A 17,861-nucleotide genomic window follows, 5' to 3' on the forward strand; every position below is an offset into this window, starting at 1 on the left:
GTGCCACAAATCCACTAAACGACCACCAAACGGCTTCTAAACGACTCAAGCTCTCAGCCTAAACGGAATATAAAAAGACATCGTTTAGCAGACGGCAAACGACTCAAAAAACTTGGTGGTGGTCAAGCGATTAAAGTTTTCAACGTTCAAAGCTTTCGAAGCTTAAAGCTTACAAGGTTTGAAACATTCAACGGTTAAAGTTTTCACTACCACATATTTGCTTTTCTTTTCTCTTATTCCAGTATCAGTGGTTGTACGAATTGCTGCTTTAACATAAAAAACATGTGTTGGTGAGTGATCGTACTTCTGCTCTGATATTCAAGTGTATGTGCTACTGTCCCGTTTGCTTCCTCCTTCCCAAGTGCCGCAAATCCACTAAACGACCACTAAACGGCTTCTAAACGACTCAAGTTCTCAACCTAAACGGAATATAGAAAGACTTCGTTTAGCAGATGGCAAACGACTCATACATTCTAAAAATAGCGAAAAAGCTGGTGGCGTTCTCTGTTGGTGGGATACCCCAACCAGTTGAGCTTCATCGCTTGGAGGAGAGCTTTCTCATTTCCTCTGTACTGTTCTGTAGTTTCGCATTGAAGTTATGCATCGCTAGAACTAGAACGGCGATACAATTGTTGAAATACTAAACTCCAATGGAAAGCACCAGCACTGAAGCAAGTGAGATTTAAGTAATGGTCGTTGGTGTTGATACCCACGTATCTGACCACACGACCATTCATATAGATTTTTGCTCGGAAAGTTAGAAGGCTATATAGGACATGATAAGATGAAACTTGTCGAAACACATCGCAAGAAAAGGATAGCAATATAATAATCAGTTTTAATACGCCATCTATTGATCAAACCAATGAAGCTGTGGAGCTTTCATTTTTTTCTATGGATATTCAATTTTCCAGTCGTTTAAGCTTAATCTGTGGCGCTTGGGTTGGCACTTGTCCACTCGCTGTAGGCAATCCATTGATTGCTCTTTCGCAGGAATCGAGGCGGCGATAAGCGCTTTTGTTTATCCTACCAAGCCAGGTATGCTATCCGCTACAACTGTTCTCCCCCCACCCCCTACCCGTCACCAGGCACTACCCGACAGACAAAGAGAACGAAATTTTCAGGCGAGGGGTAGGTTTCTTTCGGCTTGCGCAGCGCTGAACTGGTACCCCCTCCCACTTGATTCCAGCGAATTGCGCTGTGCTGTACTGACACCCCCTCCCGCTCGTTTCTTTCGTAGCGCGCTGTGCGCTTTCCTTCATTCGGATTTGGTGCACCCGAATCAAAACAAAAATTTGAACACATCAAATTCTTAATATTTTTATATCGTCATATTTGAAAGAGCCGTCTAACTGCGTGGATCCCGTTGTTGATGTTCGATACAGCAAAAATAAACATTGAAAAAAAAACAGCGCAAATCACACATTTAAGATAAATGGTGAAAGATAAGCGCAGCTTCATTTCAATGTGCACAACACTTCAACACTTAGCGAAACTTCGATCGCCCGGGACATAGGCTAACACGCGCGCAGCCTTTCACGGCGAACGCTTGAGCTGAACTGACGATTTCGTGTGGTGGCAAGAAGGGGAGCGCACAGAGGAACACTCGCTGCACTAGTGCGAGCGAGACACCGATACCCGTATGCCGCTGCGAGAAAACCAAACTGAGCGCGCAGGCTGAAAGTGAACGCACACATTCACACATGTGTAATTGTGTGAGTGCAAAAACTGTGTAGAAACCAAAACACGCTCACGCCTCCGCGTAATTCCGCGTATTTCCAACCGTCTCCCCATGCTTCTACATGCCCCTCGCCTGAAAGTCGCACACTTTTTCATTCTCATTGCTAGTAGGGTAGTGTTTCTCGGCTGAAGCTTGCCGGTGATGTGCGCGTTGAAGAGCTACGTAGTGTGCTGTTGAATCTGAAAGTGGATGGAAGAGAAATTGTTGAGTGATAACAAATCTTATAGTTATTTTGTGGTTTTGATCCAAGTGATACTGTTCACCAACCTGCACCTTAACAACCTACTTTGTGGGGCTGATTGAAACCCGGTATGCTATGAGTACACAAAATAGTGCGATACAAACCGTTTAAGTGTTTTAATATCGTATATTTAAAAAGTATTTCGTATTAAAAGAAATAGATGCATGTTCCAGATCTTGATTCAATGCCCGTGTTCTTCGTGCAAAAGTTGTTACATGTATGTGTGTTTATTCAGAAACAATGTTAGTTGTATTTATATTGGCTTTGCTTTGTGTTGTGTTTTTACCATTATATGGGTGAGAAAGAACCAACTTAACGTGTGAAACATATGTTATTTGCGTGTTAATAATTTAGAAAACTTTTTCACCTCTCCAACAACAACGGTGCACAAACAACAATAAGGCCGAAGCCGTTCCTTCCGAAAAAAAAACAAAAAAAAAAAACGGTGCACAAAGATCATTTTGTTGTGTCGGGAAATAGGCAGTCACAATTTGTTTTTTTATAATCGTTTAAAAGTTATTACATCTAACTGCATTTAAAAGCTCAATGCTATTGCTGTATTTATATTGGCTTTGCTTTGTGTTGTGATTAATTATCTTCATGTGATGGACATGTAAACTTTATCATTATATCGGTGTGAATGAACCAACCTAACGTGTAAAAATTATATTATTTCCGTATTGAGCATTTTAAAATATATTTTCACCTGTTTTGTTTTCAATAGAAACGTCGTAAAATTGATAACTAAGTTTTTTTTTTTTTTTTTTTTTTTTGTATTTTCAGACTTCAACATTGCGTGCTTCACCAGCGTTCAATATAGCTTTTTATATTTTGATGATCCAGCTTTGTCTGCATAGTGTTTTGTAAGGGGTTACCTGAATCATTGGAAGGTATGTTTATCATCAAATGCAAAGAAACCAAATGAAATTAAACTTTTTTTTGTTGTTGCAGATATTATGCCTTTTTCGATTATAACGACGCATGGCCCAAAAGGCTTTTCTGAACTTACACTAGTGCATGATGGTTGGATCCAGAGTACCAGTGCTGGGAAAAGTTATGTGTATTGGCCTAAAGGAGACATAGCTAAGCTGATCAAAGTTGAAACAAGTACTCCTTCATCTGGATGGACGAGACAAGCGTGTGTAGTTCAAAAATCAAATATTTTATCTTTACAACTAGGTATAGCTATACTTAGCGATATGTCAGGAGAATCGAGTGATGATTCTTGTATCATAAAATCTGTAAAAACTATGTATAGGCAGCGATTTGGCCAGAGAGCATTAGAAAATGCTAACAAAGTTAACGCCTTGTCTGAAAGTTGTATACAGTTAGAAACAGGCACTTTAGCTACAGGTTGCTCACAATTCAAGACAGACACTTCAGCTAAAGGTGGTTCACAGTTAGAGAGAGTCATTTTACCTTATGGTTGTGCACAATTAGATACAAATACTTCACCCAAAGGTTGTTCACAGTTAGAAACAGACACTACGAATGAATTCATGGAATCAGCACAGCCGAGTGGTGCACCAGAAACCACTAGAAAGGATTTTCCTTCAGTTCCTTCTCAATTAGAGCAGAATAATAGCTTTTCTCCTACAAATCAGATGGAAAATGCAATCACAAGTTTGATCGCTGTTGTAGGTGGTTTAATTCAACAAATCAGCGACATAAATTCAAACAAACTGATAGGATTAGATAAAATTGATAATTTAACAAAAGTACTAGAGCAGCAGGTCGTACCAACGTTAGGTGGTCTTGTAGAGGAATTTAAAGAGTTAAAAAAAAAGTTTATTTAAATACGGTACAAATGGATCTGTTCATTAACAGTTTGGAGCAAGAAAACAGAAAAAGAAAAAAACCATCATTTTCAATGGATCCGATCGATAACCATAAAGATTTAAAGGATTTTGACAAAAGTCTTGAGGAAGACGATTTTAAAACATCTGTTATTGATTGGCTTACCCATAACATATGTGAAACAAACAGTAATAATAGAATGTTGGATGCTTTGGATATGTTACTGAATCGTTCATTTTGTACGCAAATTAGTTGCCTTGTCCTGGGCAAAGAAAACTCGAAAATACCGATAAAAATGTTTCCTAATTTCTTAGAAGTTTTTAGAAAGATAGGTACAACCCATTTGACTTTGGTAACAGATCAATGCTTGAAAGATTTTTTTCATAAAAAAATTAAAGCATAGCCAGGAAAGATGCATGATTCAAGGGTTACGAAAACTTACTTCTCACAACAAAAGATGTTGATGTTAAGAAGTTTTTGAATATATTTATTAATTAATAATAAAAAGATTAAAAACTAGGTCGCATTATCTTTCTACAGAATGTGTTTAAAAATAACAGAAACGTGAATTGCCGTAAAAAATTAATTCTTGTAAAACCATTTAACTAAGGCTTACTATACGCTCTATATGTTAGTTAAATTTGATTCAATTTGACATGTTTGTTTAGTTGTTAACTACATAACTAATTTCTATTCTATAAAAGTGTGTAGTAGCGAAATGAAAAAAAAATTGGATCCATCAGGTTCGACACTATTAATTGCTACCAGCTTACATTTTACATCTTCACATCTGTATTCGGACGTTGAACGAGTAATTTTCTTTATATCACCTTCAAACGCATGCAATATTTGTGAAGAAAATGGACTATCAAATGCATCATAACAATCAAGTAATTTGAAACCCTGAATAACAATTGATCCGTGTTCTTTAGTAGCAGAATGGTACTTCACAATACAATTATCAGTTGTCAAAAACCAAGAATCAGGAAAATAATTTCTCAGTAGACAACCATTTCGTAAATGTAGCTGCATGCTACCATTTTTTTTGAATTTTAAGGAAAGGAAATTGTACTCTAGTCATATTTATAGGTTTAAAATTCATTAATTCAATTTTTCTATTAGCTATCTGTTGCAAATTTTTGTATCCTGATCTGAGCATATTTTTCATGGAGTGTAAGTCGTTTTCAAATTTAAAGGCTGAAAGGGTTGGCAATTTTCCAAATTTATCTACGTCCTTGTAAATATGTTGTAAATTGTGAACATTGCTGGTCATATACTTTACACCATAAATCTTCTCGAAGTCTAGAACATATTGCTCAAGCATTTCGGCAGCAAGTTTCCAATTTGATTTGTAAATGTTTGACGACAATAATGTAATTGAACAAAATAGAAGCATAAAATGTTCGTATGCGTCTTCTGGTAAATAGTGCTTTAGGATAACAAAGCTTAAATAATAAAAAAAACTACTATATTCTGTGCCTTTCCAATGTCGCAAACAATATAGATCTCGTGTTTTATGATGAATTTCATAAGGCAATTTAACATTTTTTAACCACTTAGAAATTTGTTCAATCGTACCGGAAGCCCACTTTGTGTATTTACCTAAGGTACCATCTCTCCACCCAAACAGTAATCTTCGCATAATACCCAAGTATATCAAATGCAGTACGTCTGCGATAATAACATTCTGTATCATGTCGAAATTATCCAGTAGCAGTAGAGGTGTCAAGATTTTATGATGTCCGGTCTGGTATGCTTCTCTAAATTCCTTGTCAGTTCGGAGAAGAGCGTTAATGCCTCTAAACACAACTGTATTCGAATCGTGGTTAAATACTCCAACACATTTACACTTCAAACACCCATTCTTCGCGTTGAAATAAGCAACACCTAAAGACGTGAATAGTTAATTAGTAACTTTTTACACAATTAAAACAATTTACAATTTTACCTTTTATAAATGCTCTGGCTGATGAGTCTGCTATTATTGCTCGTATTTTTAATCCTATCTTTCTGGACTTTACAAAAACTCCATTGGCCATTAATGAATTTAGTTCAGTGATTAAGGGTCCTAAAATTTCATCCAGATTTCCTGGATTTTTGGGGCCACAGAAAATCGCTACAGTCATGACAGGAAAGTCAGGAAGTTCATGTATTTTTGCGAGTATTGGCCAAAATTGCGTGGACGAACTCTTATGTAAGGGTAAGCCATCGATAGAAATATTAATAGAAATAGTTTCCACATCAATTTCGTCGTCCCTGAAACTGAAAATTTAATGAGTTTAAAACACCATCAAGACATTTTTTCTGATTCTCACCTGAAATTATTGATGATACACTTCTGCAAACCGTTGTACCATTGTTGTCCTCCTTCAATATTTGTAATATTTGTTGCTGTTCTTGATGTTTTCAAGAGCGTCCTTGGGTCCTTGGGAAATTTTTGCGCAATCTTTTCCCTAAGAATTTCAAGTATCATTTCTACAGCATGGTGTGTCTGATTTGTAGCTAAAGCCCAATATTTAATACATTCAACGAATGCCATCTTAAATAATAAAAAAAACTACTATATTCTGTGCCTTTCCAATGTCGCAAACAATATAGATCTCGTGTTTTATGATGAATTTCATAAGGCAATTTAACATTTTTTAACCACTTAGAAATTTGTTCAATCGTACCGGAAGCCCACTTTGTGTATTTACCTAAGGTACCATCTCTCCACCCAAACAGTAATCTTCGCATAATACCCAAGTATATCAAATGCAGTACGTCTGCGATAATAACATTCTGTATCATGTCGAAATTATCCAGTAGCAGTAGAGGTGTCAAGATTTTATGATGTCCGGTCTGGTATGCTCACCTGAAATTATTGATGATACACTTCTGCAAACCGTTGTACCATTGTTGTCCTCCTTCAATATTTGTAATATTTGTTGCTGTTCTTGGTGTTTTCAAGAGCGTCCTTGGGTCCTTGGGAAATTTTTGCGCAATCTTTTCCCTAAGAATTTCAAGTATCATTTCTACAGCATGGTGTGTCTGATTTGTAGCTAAAGCCCAATATTTAATACATTCAACGAATGCCATCTGTTGAAATATTGAACTACTATTTTCTTCATTACAATCTTCAGTATCAGCAGCATTGATAATATCGCACTCGTCACTGAAGCAAACGCTAGAGCAATCGTGACTTTCATTGAGGAATCCCCCACCATCTGAAAGCGCTGCAGCATCATCTTCCGAATGTGTATTTTCGGGTACCTAAAACACAAAGCATGTTCCAATTTATGAACATTTTTATAAAATTTAAGCATGCAAACTGTTGGGTAACCGTCACATCTCTTCTCACCAAGTTTCGACATCTTGGTTGAAACGTCAGTTGTCAAATGTCGCTTCGTGTATTCAACTCACTTTGTCTTGTGAACTCAACAATAAAGCACGCGGATTGTCGCGAATTATACAACACAAACATAAGCACTTACAAATTCGCCAAGGCAGTCATTAAATTATGTCGATGAACTAACCACAACATTCGCCAAGTTTCCATTTGTTTTTTGTAATTTATCCCTATGTGTATCCCTATGCCTGTATAGCATACCACTTTTTCTAATCCGTTTAGTAAACTCCATTGTATTATATTTAAAAAAATGATAATAATGTTCAATATGATAATAAACAAATGATGAATTCACTTCACAAAAAGAAACACAAGTCTGATTTTATCAAGAATACATCCACTAATAAATGTCCATACGTGTCTGTCACTTGTATATATATGCATATGCAGCTTATCATAAATGATCACGATCTTTGAGCTTTACGTAAGCGAAAAATAACGCCATCTAGTGCATCAACTAATGAAGCTATAGAATTTCATTTTTTTATATGATCATTTTTTCGCTTGTATTGAGCAAATACGCCATCTAGTGAAATAAACATGGAAGCTCTGAAGCTTGCATTTTTTTGTATGGACATTCAATTTTCCAGTCGTTTAAGCTTAATCTGTGGCGCTTGGGGAGTAACTTTACAAGAACGATCCTGTTCACAGAGAAGGAGTTCAATTTCAAGGGTTATGGCAAAAGGAACAAGCGATCTCTACCTGTTGGGATAAATCCTTCAGTTATTAAAAAAACTGACCTACGCGCTACCTTGAGCAACAGTACAGGCGGTCCCCGAGATACACGGTACCTCTTATACGCGGATTCGGAGATACGCGGTTTTCAAAATTTGACAGTTCTTGGAGCAAATTGTACTGATTTGACACATCCATTGTGAAATACCAAATAATTTCCGTGTTGATCGAATGTAAAATACCATTTAAAAAGGTTTAAAACTGTTCAATTCATTAGAAACATATCAAATAATTAATTTGGTGGCTAAAACCACCCCCTACTTGCAAAATTGCACGAAAATTAGTGATATTTTGGCTGGAAATCACGAGATTCGACTTACGCGGAAATTCGAGATACGCGGTATTTTGCGGCCGTTTTCGGCCCCCAATAACCGTGTATCTCGGACACCGCCTGTAGTTGCATAATAATTTCGGTTGCTAAAACCAGAGTAGGAAGATCAATCAACACCAAAATGGGTTTAAAGGGTAAGAAGTACTTCGTTAATAACGAAGCCGGACTCTGCAGACTGTGTACACAGGCAGATGATTCCGAATCAAAAATGGTCCAGTGTGAAGAGTGTGACCGATGGTTTCACTTGGCTTGTGCTAAGGTAAACACGAGACCAACCAACGGGGAAGAATACATTTGTATTAAATGTAAGGATAATTTTTCGCAAGAAATGCCGCTTCCCAAAGACCACAATTCTGTGGTATCGGCTTTAATTGTAGCACTAAATCAAAATCGCATGAACGATAATATGTTCTTCAAACGTACAACATTAAGAGAACTTCCATACTTCGATGGAAGAGCAAAAGATTGGCCTAAATTCAAAAAGGCATTTGATGAAACCTCGGAGGAAGCTGGGTTCAGTAATTTAGAAAACTTTAAATCGCCTTCAAACATATCTTAAGGGAGACGCAGAAAGAAGCGTAAGATCACTTTTCTGCATCCCGTAAACGTGAATATGATTATTAAAAGGTTGGAGGAATTATACGGAAGACCTGAAATTGTTTATCAGGAGTTGCTGAAAGATGTTACAAATATTCGGGTGGAAAATAACAAAATCCTCTAACTAAGCGAAGCACTTGAAAATCTTGTAACAAACATACAGGTTATGAAACAGAAGGAATATTTATACGATCATCGACTTATTGATGATTTGGTAGGCAAAATGCCATTTCACCTCCAAACTAATTGGATTGTATACAAAAGTAACATTCAGAAAGACGAGATTGTTACTCTTGCGCATTTATCGGATTGGCTCATACCAATCGCGAGCACAATACGGCAACTTCCGAAACAACATAATCATTTGGATTATTCAGCAACTTTACATCCCGCTGTGCAAAGCGACGGAAGGCGTTATGCCGTTCTGAGAATTTTATCATGCCTTCCTTTTCTCTCCAACGGCAAATTTGTCGAGCAGCTCGTCGAGCTGCCCGTCCCTGGCTCCGCCTCATACCCCTCGCCTAAGCACGCTGTCGAAGGTTTGAATGTGTTGGTGCGTCAGACGGCCAATCGCTGTCAGCCGTCGTCCGTGCTTTTTCCCTCCATAGCGCTATCTCTTTCTCGCGTGTGGTCAATGCTCGCGAGCTGTTGTGGCGCCTAAAAATGCCGTTAACAAACATTGCGGCGATAAAGTTGCATTTTCACAAATCAAACCAAAAAATCGCAATGAGTTCAAACACTGCAATATAAAAATGACTAAGGAATCGCTAGTTTACGCTGGAGGGATTGCTGTGCAACGCGCTGAGCCCTAATTCGCATTGACACGATCAGCCCGGCGCTGATTTTCATCAACTTTCCGTTCCGCCAGCACCTAGAACGCAGGCTGGAAAGTTCACTGGCAGTCCCTGGGGCCTGCCATCGATCTGAACGTGTTAAGCATTAAACATAACTTTTTTTTGCTTTTGCTTTTGCTAAGCTTTTGCTTTCGTATGTTGTAGATTACACAGATATGCTGTGCCGTCTGCGCAAGGATATGAGCGTGCGTGTGTGTGCACAACTGTCGCCAAATGTGTTTTTTTCCGGAATGTTATGATCCATCGGTCAAAGAAAGGAAAGTGTTGATGAAAGGCGGAAACACGAATTGATGACCGGGAGGAGCGGGTACTGAGACACAGCTGTTGGAAGATTGAACAGTATACTTAAATTGCCGACGGATGGAGGGGGGGGGGGGGGAGGTTGGCCATGGGACCCCTACGATCATCGGTCACAGGCCCTAAAATTGTAGTCGCCATGGGGGGAGGGGAGGTGCAAATGGTTCTCCAGGTACGGAGCCCCAACGACCATCTTTCCGGGGGCCCTTGTCGCTAATACTCTGTCCAATTGTAGACATACGGCATACTACAGACTAGAGATCTTCGGTGACCGCCTAGTCCGCCTACCGTTAGATCCACCACTGGTTCATGACGGTGTTTTTTTTTACTGTGGAGGTGCATCCTTCCCCCTGCCTGCTGCGTATGCACCGGGCAGGAGACAGTGTGGCAGTATGCAAGTTGCACACTGGATAGGAGCGGGCCCGTGGCACCGCCATCATTCCGCACATCTGCATGCCCGTCGTGGGTTCTAATCGCGTATGTACCGTTGGCCGTAGCAAGGGGTTAGTCACCCGCTCCGACTACGTGGTACTCAAGTCCTGAAAAGGCCGGCATGATCGCGTTGGCTATTACGCCAATAATAATAATAATAATAATAATAATAATAAAAAGAACTTAGCATAGCAGTTCACACACGGGTAAGAGTTTGTCTTGACTTTGTTGCTGCCGGGCTACCGCTGTGACGCGACAAATGCACGGAATACACTCGACCGAAACATGAACCTACCGATCCGAACCCATTCCAAGGCATTGCCGGTCAATCGGCGTCATGATAACTACTCCAAACCAACAAGCCACCAGATTCTGGACGGACAGGTGCAGCACCATACGCGCACCGTAAAAACCAAATCCAGAATCCTCTTTTGTAGGGATTCAATTCAAAATGTTGTTTCCACTTGCGTCCGCTAGCTGAATTAGAAATAAATGTGCAACAAATCACACGCACGTTTGCTTAGATCGTGTGTTTTTTTAATACCCCCCCCAACAGCAGAGCCGATCGCAAAGATGCCAATGCCAATTGTTGTGTAGTCTCTCAGGTAGCGAGATCGAAAATGCATAGACTTTGTAGCCGCAGCGGATGAAAATGTACGCATCAGAATCAAATAGTTTTGGGGTTTCCAAACGCACGCACACACACAAACACACAAACACGCGCGCGCACACTCACACACAAACAGGCGCGCGCAAACTCGCACACACACACACACACACACACACACACACACACAAACACACGCGCGCGCGCGTGCACACACATGCATGAACGCGCGCACGCCAGCACGCACGCACACACACACGCACGTACGCGCGCCCGCGAGCATGAAAGCGCGCACGCCAGCACGCACCCACGAAAGCGCGCTCGCGAGCACGCACCCCCGAAGTCGCGCAAGCACGCACTCCCGAAGTCGCGCAAGCACGCACTCCCCCTCCCCCCACTAGACCACCCCCCCCCCCTCCACGCATGATCGATTACGGCTACCTTATCGGTAGAACGATTGGTTCAGCTTTCTTGTAGCATCCTCATCCCTAACGCCGGACGGGGGAGGGGGGATCGCGACATGATAGAATGAACGGTCACTTTCCCCGCGCTGTGTGTGTGTGTGTCGTGACCCGAAAACTCGAAACATATTTCGGCACATTAAAAAAAAATTATAGCCACTATACATTGTGCTGCATGATGCTTAGAAGGTCGTTGAAGCATCAAACATGTTCAAATTAAAAAATATTAGATTAGTGTTAGACGTTCTCCTACGCTTGTTTTAAATAGGCTTCTTCACGCTCAACTGGCAGGGGCATCGAATGGTCTCATCAGCAGCGGCACGAAGTAAAATAAACCATCAATACACCGATAACACTTTGAATCCCAATCCAGCTTCTCCCACAGCGTCTCAAGGTCACACACAAATTAATAAATGCTAACACCCACCAATAACAACACACAACCGCAATGCACATATGAGTATCAACGCATACACCACAACAACCAATCAGCTGGCGGCGGAAGGCACGGGCAGAAGCGCCGCAAGTGCAAGTAAGGCAAGGCAGGGCGAGGGAGGGAGAAGAAGCGGACGAAAAAATGGGCGCCAATTTTTTTAAATTTTTTTGACCGTTTTTTTTGCTCCGCCGCCATAAATAGTTCGTCCATTTCGCCAGAAGATGGCGCTAAACTTGCTCGACCCAGCGCAGAAATCGCTGAAGAACAGCGCGGGAGACCAGGCCAAATCTGCGCTGGCCAGCGCAGATTTTGGTGCATTTTCTGCGCTGGAAACTGCTCGAATTTGCGCAGCGGGCGTTTTTTTTTGCTCCGCCGCCCGAACTGTCCGAACTGTCCGAACTGCCCGAACTGCGCGACCCAGCGCAGAAATCGCTGAAGAACAGCGCGGGAGAGCAGGCCAAACCCGCTGCGCAAATTCGAGCAGTTTCCAGCGCAGAAAATGCACCAAAATCTGCGCTGGCCAGCGCAGATTTGGCCTGGTCTCCCGCGCTGTTCTTCAGCGATTTCTGCGCTGGGTCGAGCAAGTTTAGCGCCATCTTCTGGCGAAATGGACGAACTATTTATGGCGGCGGAGCAAAAAAAACGGTCAAAAAAATTTAAAAAAATTGGCGCCCATTTTTTCGTCCGCTTCTTCTCCCTCCCTCGCCCTGCCTTGCCTTACTTGCACTTGCGGCGCTTCTGCCCGTGCCTTCCGCCGCCAGCTGATTGGTTGTTGTGGTGTATGCGTTGATACTCATATGTGCATTGCGGTTGTGTGTTGTTATTGGTGGGTGTTAGCATTTATTAATTTGTGTGTGACCTTGAGACGCTGTGGGAGAAGCTGGATTGGGATTCAAAGTGTTATCGGTGTATTGATGGTTTATTTTATTTCGTGCCGCTGCTGATGAGACCATTCGATGCCCCTGCCAGTTGAGCGTGAAGAAGCCTATTTAAAACAAGCGTAGGAGAACGTCTAACACTAATCTAATATTTTTCAATTTGAACATGTTTGATGCTTCAACGACCTTCTATGCATCATGTAGCACGATGTATAGTGGCAATATTTTTTTTTTTTTAATGTGCCGAAATTTGTCTAGAGTTTTCGGGTCTCGACACACACACACACACAGCGCGTAGAAAGTGACCGTTCACTCTATCATGCCGCGATCCCCCACCCCGCCCGGCGCTTTGAATGAGGATGCGCTACAAGAAGGCTGAACCAGCCGTTCTACCGAAAAGGTAGCCGTACTCGCTCGTGCGGGAAGGGGGGGGGGGGGTGGTCTAGTGAGGGGGGGGGGGGAGTGCGTGCTTGCGCGACTTCGGGGGTGCGTGCTCGCGAGCGCGCTTTCGTGGGTGCGTGCTGGCGTGCGCGCTTTCATGCTCGCGGGCGCGCGTACGTGCGTGTGCGTGTGCGTGCGTGCGTGCTGGCGTGCGCGCGTTCATGCATGTGCGCGCGCGTTTGTGTGTGTGTGTGTGTGTGTGTGCGAGTTTGCGCGCGCGTATTTGTGTGTGAGTTAGCGCGCGCGTGTTTGTGTGTGAGTTTGCGCGCGCGTGTTTGTGTGTTTGTGTGTGTGCGTGCGTTTGGAAACCCCAAAACTATTTGATTCTGATGCGTACATTTTCATCCGCTGCGGCTACAAAGTCGGTGCATTTTCGATCTCGCTACCTGAGAGACAACACAACCATTGGCATTGGCATCTTTGCGATCGTCTCTGCTGTTGGGAGTATCAAAAAGACACACGATCAAAGCAAACGTGCGTGTCATATGTTGCACATTTCTCTCCAATTCAGCTAGCGGACGCAAGTGGAAACAACATTTTGAATTGAATCCATACAAAAGAGGATTCTTAATTTGTTTATTACGGTGCGCGTATGGTGCTGCACCTGTCCGTCCAGAATCTAGTGGCTTGTTGGTTTGGAGTAGTTATCATGACGCCGATTGACCGGCAATGCCTTGGAATGGGTTCGGATCGGTAGGTTCATGTTTTGGTCGAGTGCATTCCGTGTATTTGTCTCGTCACAGCGGTAGCCCGGCAGCAACAAAGTCAAGATAAACTCTTACCCGGGTGTGGACTGCTACGCTAAGTTCTTTTTATTATTATTATTGGCGTAATAGCCAACGCGATCATGTCGGCCTTTTCAGGACTTGAGTACCACGTAGCCGGAGCCGGTGGCTAATCCCTTGCTACGACTGCCGGTTCATACGCGATTAGAACCCACGACGGGCATGCAGATGTGCGGAATGATGGCGGTGCCGCGGGCCCGCTCCTATCCAGTGTGCAACTTGCATACTGCCATACTGTCTCCTGCCCGGTGCATACGCAGCAGGCAGGGGGAAGGATGCACATCCACAGTAAAAAAAAAACACCGTCATGAACCAGCGGTGGACCTAACGGTAGGCGGACTAAGCGGTCACCGAAGATCTCTAGTCTGTAGTATGCCGTATGTCTACAATTGGACAGAGTATTAGCGATAAGGGCCCCCCCGGAAAGATGGTCGTTGGGGCTCCGTGGCTGGAGAACCATTTGCACCTCCCCTTCCCCCATGGCGACTACAATTTTAGGGACTGTGACCGATGATCGTAGGGGTCCCATGGCCACCCCCCTCCCCTCCCATCCGCCGGCAATTTAAGTATACCGTTCAATCTTCCAACAGCTGTGTGCCAATACCCCCTGCTCCCGGTCATCAGTTACCATTGACAGGGGCCTCCATTCGTCTTTCCGCCTTTCATGAACACCTTCCTTTCTTTGACCACATTTGGCGAAAGTGTTGCACACACACGCACGCTCATACCTTTGCGCAGACGGCACAGCATATCTATGTAATCTACAACATACGAAAGCAAAAGCTTTGTGTAACAAAGTTATGCTTAGTACTTAACACGTTCAGATCGATGGCAGGCCTCAGGAACTGCCAGTGAACTTTCCGGCCTGCGTTCTAGATGCTGGTGGAACGGAAAGTTGATGAAAATCAGCGCCGGGCTGAACGTGTCAATGCGAATTAGGGTTCAGCGCGTTGCACAGCAAACCCTCCAGCGTAAACTAGCGCTTGCTTAGTCATTTTTATATTGCAGTGTTTGAACTCATTGCGATTTTTTGGTTTGATTTGTGAAAATGCAACTTCATCGCCGCAATGTTTGTTAACGGCATTTTTGGCGCCACAACAGCTCGCGAGCATTGACAACACGCGAGAATGAGATAGCGCTAGGGAGGGAAAGAGCACGGACGATGGCTGACAGCGATTGGCCGTCTGACGCACCAACACATTCAAACCTTCGGCAGCGCGCTCAGGCGAGGGGTATGAGGCGGAGCCAGGGACGGGTAGCTCGAAACGCTGCTCGACAAATTTGCCGTTGGAGAGAAAAGGAGGGCATGATAAAATTCTCAGAACTCCATGAGTTCTTCCGTCGCTTTGCGCAGCGGGAATCTGCCCGCTGCGCAAATTCGAGCAGTTTCCAGCGCAGAAAATGCACCAAAATCTGCGCTGGCCAGCGCAGATTTGGCCTGCTCTCCCGCGCTGTTCTTCAGCGATTTCTGCGCTGGGTCGAGCAAGTTTAGCGCCATCTTCTGGCGAAATGGACGAACTATTTATGGCGGCGGAGCAAAAAAAACGGTCAAAAAAATTTAAAAAAATTGGCGCCCATTTTTTCGTCCGCTTCTTCTCCCTCCCTCGCCCTGCCTTGCCTTACTTGCACTTGCGGCGCTTCTGCCCGTGCCTTCCGCCGCCAGCTGATTGGTTGTTGTGGTGTATGCGTTGATACTCATATGTGCATTGCGGTTGTGTGTTGTTATTGGTGGGTGTTAGCATTTATTAATTTGTGTGTGACCTTGAGACGCTGTGGGAGAAGCTGGATTGGGATTCAAAGTGTTATCGGTGTATTGATGGTTTATTTTACTTCGTGCCGCTGCTGATGAGACCATTCGATGCCCCTGCCAGTTGAGCGTGAAGAAGCCTATTTAAAACAAGCGTAGGAGAACGTCTAACACTAATCTAATATTTTTTAATTTGAACATGTTTGATGCTTCAACGACCTTCTAAGCATCATGCAGCACAATGTATAGTGGCTATAATTTTTTTTTAATGTGCCGAAATATGTTTCGAGTTTTCGGGTCACGACACACACACACACAGCGCGGGGAAAGTGACCGTTCATTCTATCATGTCGCGATCCCCCCTCCCCCGTCCGGCGTTAGGGATGAGGATGCTACAAGAAAGCTGAACCAATCGTTCTACCGATAAGGTAGCCGTAATCGATCATGCGTGGAGGGGGGGGGGGTGGTCTAGTGGGGGGAGGGGGAGTGCGTGCTTGCGCGACTTCGGGAGTGCGTGCTTGCGCGACTTCGGGGGTGCGTGCTCGCGAGCGCGCTTTCGTGGGTGCGTGCTGGCGTGCGCGCTTTCATGCTCGCGGGCGCGCGTACGTGCGTGTGTGTGTGCGTGCGTGCTGGCGTGCGCGCGTTCATGCATGTGTGTGCACGCGCGCGCGCGTGTGTTTGTGTGTGTGTGTGTGTGTGTGTGTGTGTGTGTGTGTGTGTGTGTGTGCGAGTTTGCGCGCGCGTGTTTGTGTGTGAGTGTGCGCGCGCGTGTTTGTGTGTTTGTGTGTGTGCGTGCGTTTGGAAACCCCAAAACTATTTGATTCTGATGCGTACATTTTCATCCGCTGCGGCTACAAAGTCTATGCATTTTCGATCTCGCTACCTGAGAGACTACACAACAATTGGCATTGGCATCTTTGCGATCGGCTCTGCTGTTGGGGGGGGTATTAAAAAAACACACGATCTAAGCAAACGTGCGTGTGATTTGTTGCACATTTATTTCTAATTCAGCTAGCGGACGCAAGTGGAAACAACATTTTGAATTGAATCCCTACAAAAGAGGATTCTGGATTTGGTTTTTACGGTGCGCGTATGGTGCTGCACCTGTCCGTCCAGAATCTGGTGGCTTGTTGGTTTGGAGTAGTTATCATGACGCCGATTGACCGGCAATGCCTTGGAATGGGTTCGGATCGGTAGGTTCATGTTTCGGTCGAGTGTATTCCGTGCATTTGTCGCGTCACAGCGGTAGCCCGGCAGCAACAAAGTCAAGACAAACTCTTACCCGTGTGTGAACTGCTATGCTAAGTTCTTTTTATTATTATTATTATTATTATTATTATTATTGGCGTAATAGCCAACGCGATCATGCCGGCCTTTTCAGGACTTGAGTACCACGTAGTCGGAGCGGGTGACTAACCCCTTGCTACGGCCAACGGTACATACGCGATTAGAACCCACGACGGGCATGCAGATGTGCGGAATGATGGCGGTGCCACGGGCCCGCTCCTATCCAGTGTGCAACTTGCATACTGCCACACTGTCTCCTGCCCGGTGCATACGCAGCAGGCAGGGGGAAGGATGCACCTCCACAGTAAAAAAAAAACACCGTCATGAACCAGTGGTGGATCTAACGGTAGGCGGACTAGGCGGTCACCGAAGATCTCTAGTCTGTAGTATGCCGTATGTCTACAATTGGACAGAGTATTAGCGACAAGGGCCCCCGGAAAGATGGTCGTTGGGGCTCCGTACCTGGAGAACCATTTGCACCTCCCCTCCCCCCATGGCGACTACAATTTTAGGGCCTGTGACCGATGATCGTAGGGGTCCCATGGCCAACCTCCCCCCCCCTCCATCCGTCGGCAATTTAAGTATACTGTTCAATCTTCCAACAGCTGTGTCTCAGTACCCGCTCCTCCCGGTCATCAATTCGTGTTTCCGCCTTTCATCAACACTTTCCTTTCTTTGACCGATGGATCATAACATTCCGGAAAAAAACACATTTGGCGACAGTTGTGCACACACACGCACGCTCATACCCTTGCGCAGACGGCACAGCATATCTGTGTAATCTACAACATACGAAAGCAAAAGCT

General features: G+C 43.8%; 2 protein-coding genes and 1 long non-coding RNA gene across 6 annotated transcripts in view; 2 read left to right on the forward strand and 1 right to left on the reverse strand.

Moving 5' to 3' along the window:
- Positions 1–17,861, forward strand: part of LOC133393490 (putative nuclease HARBI1) — a 39,980-nt gene that overhangs the window by 5,097 nt on the left and 17,022 nt on the right. The window lies entirely within an intron of this gene.
- LOC133393492 (uncharacterized) lies at positions 1,240–4,298 on the forward strand. Its single transcript, XR_009766193.1, has 3 exons — positions 1,240–2,050; positions 2,766–2,872; positions 2,934–4,298. It is a non-coding gene; the product is annotated as an uncharacterized LOC133393492 (long non-coding RNA).
- Positions 4,116–7,511, reverse strand: LOC133393484 (uncharacterized). Of its 4 annotated transcripts, none has more exons than XM_061658683.1 (5): positions 7,182–7,511; positions 6,634–7,031; positions 6,095–6,232; positions 5,728–6,041; positions 4,116–5,666 (listed from the first exon to the last, which is right to left on the reverse strand). In XM_061658683.1, the coding sequence occupies exons 2-5, from the start codon at positions 6,855–6,857 to the stop codon at positions 4,813–4,815; spliced, it is 1,530 nt and encodes a 509-aa protein (XP_061514667.1). In that variant the 5' UTR covers positions 6,858–7,031; positions 7,182–7,511; the 3' UTR covers positions 4,116–4,812. The 4 variants fall into 4 exon arrangements, with proteins under 4 accessions (XP_061514667.1, XP_061514665.1, XP_061514666.1 ...); XM_061658681.1 differs by having other exon boundaries at positions 7,120–7,511; XM_061658682.1 differs by having other exon boundaries at positions 6,634–7,511.

Source organism: Anopheles gambiae, chromosome 3 (genome assembly GCF_943734735.2).
Source record: "Anopheles gambiae chromosome 3, idAnoGambNW_F1_1, whole genome shotgun sequence".
In the NCBI taxonomy this organism is placed as follows: domain Eukaryota; kingdom Metazoa; phylum Arthropoda; class Insecta; order Diptera; family Culicidae; genus Anopheles; species Anopheles gambiae.

What these genes read in the sequence shown, in the direction of transcription:
- LOC133393484 (XM_061658683.1), bottom strand. Translation starts at nt 6,857, where the DNA reads ATGGCATTCGTTGAATGTATTAAATATTGGGCTTTAGCTACAAATCAG. An exon ending in TGTATCATCAATAATTTCAG is followed by an intron (nt 6,042 to 6,094) that starts GTGAGAATCAGA and finishes TTAAATTTTCAG; the next exon opens with TTTCAGGGACGACGAAATTG. An exon ending in AGCCAGAGCATTTATAAAAG is followed by an intron (nt 5,667 to 5,727) that starts GTAAAATTGTAA and finishes TCACGTCTTTAG; the next exon opens with GTGTTGCTTATTTCAACGCG.